The 10,207-nt window shown below is 41.6% G+C and overlaps 1 protein-coding gene across 1 annotated transcript in view; it reads right to left on the reverse strand.

Annotated features, from left to right (window-relative positions):
* The window catches only part of LOC115387320 (fibrillin-1-like), a 66,926-nt gene extending 59,679 nt beyond the window's left edge, over window positions 1–7,247 (reverse strand). The window contains 4 exon segments of the mRNA XM_030089993.1: window positions 480–575; window positions 1,522–1,620; window positions 4,151–4,233; window positions 7,047–7,247. Coding sequence (XP_029945853.1) covers window positions 480–575; window positions 1,522–1,620; window positions 4,151–4,233; window positions 7,047–7,234 — 466 coding nt within the window. The 5' untranslated portion in view covers window positions 7,235–7,247.
* Between the last annotated feature and the right edge of the window lie 2,960 nt (window positions 7,248–10,207).

Consider the following 10,207-nt stretch of genomic DNA (forward strand, 5'->3'; position numbering starts at 1 on the left):
CAGGTTTGAGGTTCAGTGAGAAATGTTGATAGTAACTGATTATTGAATCATACATTGAACTATGATAGATTTTCCTGCATGCATCCACATGCAGAGAAATGCAACATGAAACATCCAACGTCAAAACACCTAATGCTGATAGGATTTACTATCTAAGTATTAAAATCTTGAACCAATTACAATACATTTCTGATCTCTAATAGTTGTCAGGCAACAGTACCCTTGTATCGATGGGTCAACACCAGTCAACCGCCACTAATCATGAGGCACAAATCCAAAAGAAAAGAAACACAAATGCCAGAGGAGAGTCTGTTTTAGTGGATCTTGCTTGTGCCATATTCCACTAAAAAACACTAGTGACATCTCGATAGTAGAATGCGATGAGGCAGAGAGAATCTGGAGTTACATCTACTGACAGAATCCATAAATAATGTTGACGCTTGTGACAGCTCTTGTGGTGTTTTCAGGATGATACTTACGTTGACCACAGTGGTTTCCCACATAGCCTTTCTGGCACAAGCAGTTGTCCTCTGCACATGTTCCCCCGTTCATACACCGAATATTACAGTGCTGGACTGTGGGCAGAAAGAGCCAAAGACACACACACACACACACACACACACACACAGGCAAATGTTGGGATTGAATTCAGTGTATCCAAACATATAGCGCAGATAATATTTACAACACAAACAAAACTCACTCTGAACCATGTTTATTAAAAGTCATGCCCGGATTTAATTTCCTACAAATTTATGGTGTGCAAACAGATGAGCACACTGGCTTGAAGTGCTGAGAGAGAGCAACATGGAGAAGATGTTGACTGTGGACATCTTCCAAAGCATACACACACCGAGTCGACACAAACACACGCACATAGACACAACGATCCATGAGACTGTCAGGCCTTCTTTCTTTTCTCTCCCTCTCGCTCTCTCTCTCTTTATTTTCTCACAGGATTGCAACATGGCTTTAATCTTGGGACAGTTCCGAAGCATGTTTGAGGAGGTTCATTGGCCTTGTGTCCCATACTTTTGACCATGCTACTTTGTGCTCATTACTCATGATGAGGAATGGAAAACTTGAGGGAAAAAAAAAAAGAAAAAAGAAAAAAAAGATTTGAACGGCACACTGCCTTCTAAAACTCAACCAACACCTCATTCCAACTGCAGCCTCTTTCATTTTAAGAGAAAGTGGCATGACAGCACTGCGTATTTTCTGTCTTCTGTCATCGCATGACATTGTTGTTATTGCAGGATGAAATGTTTTTCCTCAGATTAGAGCCCCCGTATTAAGAAAATAAATAATAATTGGGAGACAGGGGTGTGGTCTACGCTATGCTTTCCAGAAAGCAGTTACTTTCAACATATTCTCCAACTCGCATAAATCACACCATTAACAGGTTTATCTATTGGCTGAGGAACAGTTAACCTGCCCGGTTTTTCACTCTATCTATAAAAAGATAGCATTTCAAAAGAGTTGTGTAAGACGGGGGTTGAGAAAGAGGGCGCTCTTAACGACCTGACTTGGATCCACATGATGGGGCGATCTGGCCGTTGGGGCAGGTGCACATGTTGGGTCTGGAGCAGAACCCGTCTCCACATGAACTCCGGCAGATCGCTGGAAAGGGGAACATGACACTTGATCAAACAACATGAAATACGTTTTCTATCAGGTGCAAGAGAATATAATGAAGGAGGGTTCAGGGAAGTGGTGCCAGGATTTCTCTTCTTGTTGTGCGTCTGCTGCTTGTCAGTCTGCTTGTCTGCTGCTGGATTCTGTTTTCAGGACAGAATTTTATTTGGTGTAAAATGTCTTCATCTAAACCTCATAATGAATTCTTATCAACAGTATAAAAAAAATGAATGCTCAGATTTCTGCAACAACACAGCAAAATCACTCTTCTTAAGCCTCATCATGATGAAGAAAGAGAAGACCTCAACTGTGCTGAGATATTTCCTTTTGAGAATTTACTTCCCACGAACGTGTCCCAGTGTGTGTTTTTGGTTGGGGCTGTCAGCTTTAGCTCCGTTGTTCTGTTTCCCACTGACTGTTGTTGGCATGGTCCACTGCTCCAGCTCACATCAGGTAGAGTCCAGCCATTGACCCCTATTCCATGAACCCCACTGCTAAGCAATGTCATTAAAGCTGAAACGAGCGTCCACCCAGCTCACTGGCCAGACTGCAACCACACAAATCTGCAGCTCCTCAGACTTCCCTGTCTACTGAGGTGAGAGAGGCTGGAGTACATACAATCTTTTGGAAAACAGGAAACAGGAAAAAAGCTGCATATTTCAGTTAATGACCCTTTCAGGGGGTCATGTGGTTTTAATATCACAGTTTTGGTCTCTGCATATAATCATTTGTCCAGGGAGGAGGTATGTCAATGCAACTGAATCAGGTGAGCAGCACTTTGTCGTATGTCTTTGCACCTCATCCAAGTGTTTTCATCAGTTTGTGCTGTTTACCCGACTGGGCTGGCTAGTTAACTAAACAGTGGGGGATTCAGGTATTTAAACTCTTTGGATGCAGCACCCAGGGTTTCATAGGCTCATGGTCTTGAGACCGACATTCCATGATCATATCAGGCATCATTCTCCTTCTGCATGTGTGTAGGTTTTCTACATGTACTCTGACTCGATGCCAGAGTTCAAAAATATACGTTTGAGTTTAATTGGTGACTCTAATCTAGGGCTGCACGATATTGGAAAAAACTGACATTGCGATTTTTTGGGGGCTTGCGATATATTGCGATATATATTGCGATATTAAAAATGGAAGAATTTTCACCAGATGACCTGAATAGCTCTATTTGGGGAGATGGCCACTTGAGAGAAATACGTGGTGTTTCATACCGCTTGTCGAGCATGCGGATCATTTTTTTAAATCCCTCTTTAACGATCGACGGTGTTCAATGGCACCATGTCTTTCGCTTGGTAAAAAGTTATTGCATCCGTGATTTGTCGATGCTGTTTGGAGTTCCTATCATACGGTGTTATGCCGGCAAAGGCTTCTGTAATTGTTTTTTGAGAAGATGAAGTTGCACCTGGGGTCTTTGGTTTTGCACTGGAAATACAGGAGCTTGTGATAGCGTTTCAAATGGTCCAACAGGTTTGACGTATTACCTCGTGTTGAGGCAACCACGACGAGGCACTGTCGGCAGATAACGTTTTTTTGTTCAGTATCGTCTTTTTTTATAGCCGAAATACATCCAAATTTCACATGTTGGCCTTTTTTTGGGGACTAAATCCTCCGTCGCTTCCTCCTGCATTTCGCCTGTGTTCAGAGTGTAGCCCGAAGCCCCCCACCCCCGCTGTGGAGGAGGGATTGGGGCGGTGAGTACCAAGCAGGAGGGAGGGAGTGGGGGTGCGGAGCATGGAGCAGCTTGCTGCTTTTACGAAGCAAAACAAAAGTTAAAAATAATAATTAAAAAAAATTAAATATTGCACATCCTGCGATGTGACTATTGCACATGCGCACATTGCGATGGCGATGTTCAAACGATATATTGTGCAGGCCTACTCTAATCACCTTTAATCAGTGTGTAACTTTCTGTCTCTGTGCTTGTCCAAACATAAAACAGCCACCAGTCCCGGCTTCACCCTGCTTTCCCCCATAAAGTGTCACTAAACATTTAGTTCTCTTACAGTGGTGATTGTCTATTTTGGTATTTGAAATAAAGTTATCTTTTTTTGTCCATGCACCCATCCATCCCCATTAGAAGGTTCATGGAGGCTCTAGCCAGCCCCAGTTCCCACTGTACAAAAGAAGTGAATGTTTTGACTATTTTTTTGTCACAAAACATTATCAGATAATTACTGAGACGATCAAGTAGCTGAAAATAAGGTGATCAAAATTCTGCTTTCCATTAAAGACATTCAAACCATCTAATAACAACAAGACTTATCTCTTCATTTGCCTTTGATGTTAACTGCCTGTATAATGCAGTCTGGTGTGTTCAAATGTTTTTCAAAACTATTTCTTTCTTAATTTCTCGGCCACCACTGCCTCTTACGAATGCAAATGCAAGAACACTGAAATTGGAAGTCAGCACTACTCTTAAGAGCTTGAAGAAAATCCGGGTGATAGATTAAACGTTCTGCCTGTTCTGACAGGACAGCGACAGGAGAGTAATGGAGTTGATACTCACGGACAATGCACTGGTTTCCTCCAGTCAGAGTCTTCCAGCCAGGGCAGCAGTAGGCGTTGTTTCTTGAGCCACACACATTTGGTCTGTGAAAGATGCCATTTTCCATGTTACGCTGTGACAGTAAGCCTCAAGTGAAGACCATTTTATTTATACACACAGCACTGATTTGAATTAAATTGCTTCACAGTCGTTACTGCTAATAGCACCATCTGTTGTTCAACTTCCAACTGTCCTCTGTGGTCCAACTGCACAACATTTCATCAGAGTAATGGCACATTGCTCATAGACACTCCAGTAGAACCAACATTTGCAGCAGGGGCTAGAGGTTCAAAATCATAACATGTCAGTCTAAATCTGGTAGTATTTATTGTGAAACTTGCTTATTTTCTCAAAAAAAATATCAAGAAGTGCTTTCACAGCCTACAGAAATCCATCAATGTCCACTATTTAAAAAAAAAAAATGTTGTGGAACAGCGTGGCGGCAAACATTTGTCATGGACTCGGCTAGAGGTTGCCAAACTTTATGGCTCCTCACCACTTAAAAAAAGCAAACCCTTCTCATGACCTCTAATCACAAGAGTCATGACTTCCTATCTGCAGTGAGTATTTCCTCTGTTTGAGTCCCGAAACTGTAAAAACTGTGGCATTTCCCAAGATAATCATGTAGAGTCAAATTATATGGTATTATTTCTTCGGACTGCAAGTATCTAATGAAGCATTGAAGTCATCTTGTGACCCAGTGTGGAACCAGATTGGAAACCACTGGACCGTGCCGTAATGTGCTACTCGCAGAGCTCTCGCCACTGACGAGCTCAGTCTGGCATACACTTCCCAGCAGACTTTTAGGAATGCACCTGTTAAAAAAAAAAAAAATCTTTAAAGTAGGCTGAACATGAACACCTGGGCCATCCTGCCACCTGCAGGTGTGAGACGAGTCTACATACATGAATGAGTGATCACCTACAGGGAATACGCTGACCCTGAGGTCAGTATATATACTGTACATTGTAACTCAAAACAGATCCATGAAGGGAATAATGAAGTCACTTGGACGTTTGAAGCAGTGGTAAGTCGGCCTGACACAGTGTGCTGCCTGTATGCACTTCCTGCCTCTGAACCCAGATGTTCGGATAGATTAACTTGAAGCATGTCAAATAAAAATGCCTGTGGAGAATGCTCATTGAGCTGTCTACTGTGTGACCCTCATCAGCTGTTTGCTGTCATCACTGGACACAGACGTCCTTTCTTTTCTTTATGTCTGCCTTTTTTCCTCCGTCTGTCTCTCTCTCTCTCTCTCTCTCTCTCTCTCTCTCTCTCTCTCTCTCTCTCCTCTGCTCTGCTCTGCTCTCCTCGCTCTCACATGCACACACAAAGCCTCTCCAGCAGTGACCCACTGTGTACAGCTGCAGATGTGATTTATCCACAACTGGGGTGTGGTGTTTTTGGCTAGCAATAGGTTTAGGCTGTTAGTCTCTCTCTCTCTCTCTCTCTCTCTCTCTCTCTCTCTCTCTCTCTCTCTCTCTCTCTCTCTCTCTCTCTCTCTCTTTCTCCATTTGCCACAGCCACACACGACCAATGGCCTCCTTTGTTTTGGATGTAATTTATTATTGTACTCAGCAGGAATGTGATATTCTTGCCAGTGCTTAATTACTAAACTTTGCTCAAGCCTTCCCATCACAGACAGTGTCATTCTTGTGCATCAAGTCTGCCTTATTAGAATCACAAAATAACACATTCACACAAAAAGAAGGGTTTCTGGCATTCAGCATGTTCGAGAGATCAACAAATGACAAGTGAGAAAAAGAGACACCTGCTTCAAATTATGAATAAACACGTTCAGAAGATGCTGCTTTGACTGTGTAGGATGGATTGTACAAAACGAAAAAAAAAAAGCAAGATCTGATTTGTGGTCTATGCTCCGCTATGCAGGTCTGTAACAATGTGACACTGATCTCTACTGGGTTCTGTTCTTCTCATTGTAGTCTAGGTTGCTTTATGCTGCTTTATGCAGGTTTATGCTGACTTTGTTGCTGGTTTTATGTTGATTTATGCTAATTCATGCTGCTCTGATGCCAGTTCAATGCTGGGTTCTGTTGGTTTGTGTTGTTATGATTCTGGTTTAAGAGGGTCCACGTGAGTTCGATGTTGGATTAATCTCAGTCTATGCTAGCCTGTACAACTTGAAGTATGCTTTTTTTTCTTTCTTTTTTTTTTCCTGGCATAATGTTGATATAAGCAGGTCTATGATATGTGTACTTGATGCTGGAATAACGGTGGTCTATGTGGGCCTGAGATTTCATTCTGGCGAATCCTGGTTTGACACTGGTCTGTATTCTGGTCTACACTCATGTGTTGCTGGTCTATGCTGATTTTTGCCTTTGGTCTAGTAGTCTATACGGGTCTGATTATGGGCCCTGCTGGTTTGCGTTGGTGTAAGCTGGTTTGAGGCTAATCTGATGCTGATATATACCAGTTCCTTGCTGGTTACTGCTGTTCCTTGCTGGTCTATGCTGGTTTTGCCATTAGTTTATTCTACTTTACAGCAGTCTGATGATGGTTTCTGCCGGTCTGATGTTGGTGTATGCTGGTTTGACGCTGGTTTTGGTGGCTTTCGAATGCTCGTCTTGGCTAGTCAGATCCTGGTTTATTCTTTTCTGTTGTTGATCTGATGCTTATCTGTGGTTTTATGGTGGGTCTCACTGGGCAGATGGAGGTGTGATCTGTTCTGATGGTGGTTTGGTTAGTGTTGTGCATGCCAGCAGCTAAACAGCAGGTAGGGTTGCTGCTCCACCACCTTTGGGATATATATATCGGTTATCCAATATATATTGTTTTTGTTTTACAGCAGGATGATCTATTGCACAAAAGAACAGAAGAGACACTAAAGCGACATTACCCTCTGAGGACGTCGGAGCCTCCCCTCCTCTTGGCCCTGCTGGCCCTCGTGTCGGTCTGCTTGGTGACCAGCTCGGCGTCCCCGGCCTCCAGCAGCTCCGCCGCGTCCCCCAGCAGGACGCCGCACAGCGCCAGCAGAGCCACCAGGGCCAACTGCAGCAGCCGCGCCGCACGCTTACAGTCCGGCATATCCACCCTGTGCACCTCCAGTGATCCGTAGAATAACAACCAAAAAAAAAAAAAAAGAAAAAAAAGAGAAAAAAATGTCTTCCTATTTACTTTCCGAACCGGGTCGACCTCTGCAGTCTGGAGTCAAGCTGCAAAACAGAACCAGAAGAGTTTTTAAAAGAGTGGAAACAGCTGCAATAAAAAGAAAAACAATAGGGGGATGAAAAAAAAAAAAAACTGCGCACATATTTTAAAGTAACTTCTGCATTCACTTAGCTTTTCTCCATTTATGAGTCAGAACATATTTCAGCTCAGTCACAATAGAGTGTCAAAATGAAAACATGCAAATGGAATTGCGTTGCATGCGCCACTTCTTTACCTTGTCTCTCCAGACAGACTGAGAGCCGACAGCTTGACTTCTGCTCACAGGTACTGCCGAATAAACGCTGAGAAGAAAAGGAAGAAGAAGAAAAGTCACTGAAAACCTTTCGCTGTGCTGCTATAAATAGATGCGCATCGTAACTTTTGGACTGTGATCGTGCGCATCCAGCAGCGCGCGGAGGAGTTTGCAGGATAGTTCAGAGACGCTGACGCATTCCTCAGGATGAGAGGAGCAAAACTCACTGAGGCTCTCCTTCCCTGCTCAGCTCTCCCCTCATCCCTGCTCAGCTCAGCTCAGCTCAACTCTCTCTCTCTCTCTCTCTCTCTCTCTCTCTCTCTCTCTCTCTCTCTCTCTCTCTCTCTCTCTCTCTCTCTCTCTTTCTCTTTCGTGCCTTCCTGCTCTCGCGATAAAAAAATCTGGAAAGTTCAAAAATGCAACTGGAGTCTTCAGCTTTCTGCTTTGGAGACTTCACTGTTACAATAACATCAGCCGGAAAAAGGAAAAAAAGAAAAAGATGTAGGCCAGGAAGAAGACTTTCATGAACCTGATTCGAAGCTGGAGCTTCTTCATATATTTAATAAAATACACCTGTTAAATCAAAGGCCAAAACCGAACCCAGAGGACTTGACAAGAAATGTGTAAAACTTGCTTCTCATAAATAAATAAATAAATAGATAAATAAATACAAAAATACATGTAATTTGTTTTTTCAATATGGATGTCTACTTTATTGAGAGAAGCAGACAAAAAAAATGAAAAAGCTCTCTCCCTTGTTGCTTATGAAGTAGCATTGCCACATTTTTATATCTTGAGACACCTCAGACATTTACAAAGAAAACCTGAAGAAAAACAGTGTTGCAGAAATGGTATCAGAGCTCTGGGCAGCTACAAAAGTGAGGGATTGGGGTCATTTTGCAACTAAAGTTGCAACAAAACTCAAAGAAATAAATAGAGCGCATGAGCCCTGATCTACTAAATGTTTGTCAATACAGAAACAGGGAGATGTTACCCTTTCAATGTGTTTGGAATCATGGATATGGAATATCAGTTATGTTTCACATCTTGCAAAACACTGGGATTATGCTGCTAGATCATGATCAATGTGATTTAAAACGTCTAGTAAAGCTTTGCATTGTTTATGATTGTGTTTGTTTTAAAAAAGGTGAGTGTAAATAGAATCAAATTTTACTTTCAGACTTCATTATATTTTCTGTGTCGTACCCCTACTTAGGTCTTTAACTATTTTCTGAATGTCTCTTGTGGATCTTTTCGTCTGTATTTTATTTGCTATGCTCTATAACTTCCTCGGCCTACATGTACGTCTATATCTATGGTATCACATTTCATTTTGTGTCTGGGGGCTCAGCACTCCATTTAATGGCTCTATGGGGAACTCAACCAAACAAACATTAAAGCTACAATATTTCCAACAGATCGTTCTCAGGCTTAAACCACTCAACTCCCCTCACTCGAATATTCCTGTTTACAAGTGAAATGATTCATGGAATAATTCTTCACTGATAACTAACCAATGGCATGCAAACAGTCCACTTGCACAGATCTGTGAGTCTCATAAAGGATTTCAGTGCATCAGGCCCCTTTCACTTTATTTTACATCAGCAGTTTCACACCCCAACAATAATTCATCCATGCATGCTGATAAACAGAATTAAGAGTGACTCAAGACACAGAAATTGTTTGGTCAAGTACAACCAATGCTCCAATGCTTAAATACAGTTTTGTTTTGTTTGTTTTTTTTGTTTTTTTTTTTTAGCTATTGTTGCTAAAAACAATCTTGTAAAAGTGTAAAGTATTTTTCTCATCAAGCTCTCAAAAGCACTTTAAATGCATTGAATTGTATTATCTGCAGCAGGTATTTGACTAAAATTATTTGTATAAATATTGCACATTCAAATTGTGACTTATCAAAATTAAAGAAAGTTACTGGCTTGAAAAATGTGAATCAAAAAATTTCTCATACTCTAGAATTGGGAATCAAGAAGCAAAACTTCAACAGGTAACTTTGGCTGAAATGCTACGGAAACTAACAATAAATGTTATGAAAAGCTTCAGTGAAGTGTAACGATCTGCAAAAATAATTATTGTAATGTATTTCCAAACTCTTGCACACATAAATCTCCTCGAGCCTAAATGGTGCTATGGAAATAAACTTCCTTGTCATGTATTAAGATGCATAAAGTGGTATTTATAAACAGTTTCTTTTTCTTCCCACAGAAGACAGAAAGCATGAATCTGTTTAATTCCTCTTTATGCCATACGTCTTGCAAATATTTATGCTGTGCACACTGTATGATTTGAGGAATTTTTGTCCGGTGCAGCAGTAGTTTTCACACACACACACTGCTTCATGCCTGCAGCCACACCCTGCAAATAGAGACTCTGCCTGGCTCCTCTCCTGGGTTTGCTATCACTCTAGAAACCTCTTGACACTGAGTATTTCTCTGAAGTAGTTTTTTTATTTTACTATCAGCTTCACTTTTTTCTCTTCTCGATTCACATTCCCTTGATCACATTCCCTTGAACCTAAACGTGTCCAAACACAGCACCCACCTGTTCTTATTCTTAGGATTATTATATGTGGTCATGCAAAA

This window comes from Salarias fasciatus, chromosome 1 (genome assembly GCF_902148845.1).
Source record: "Salarias fasciatus chromosome 1, fSalaFa1.1, whole genome shotgun sequence".
NCBI lineage: Eukaryota > Metazoa > Chordata > Actinopteri > Blenniiformes > Blenniidae > Salarias > Salarias fasciatus.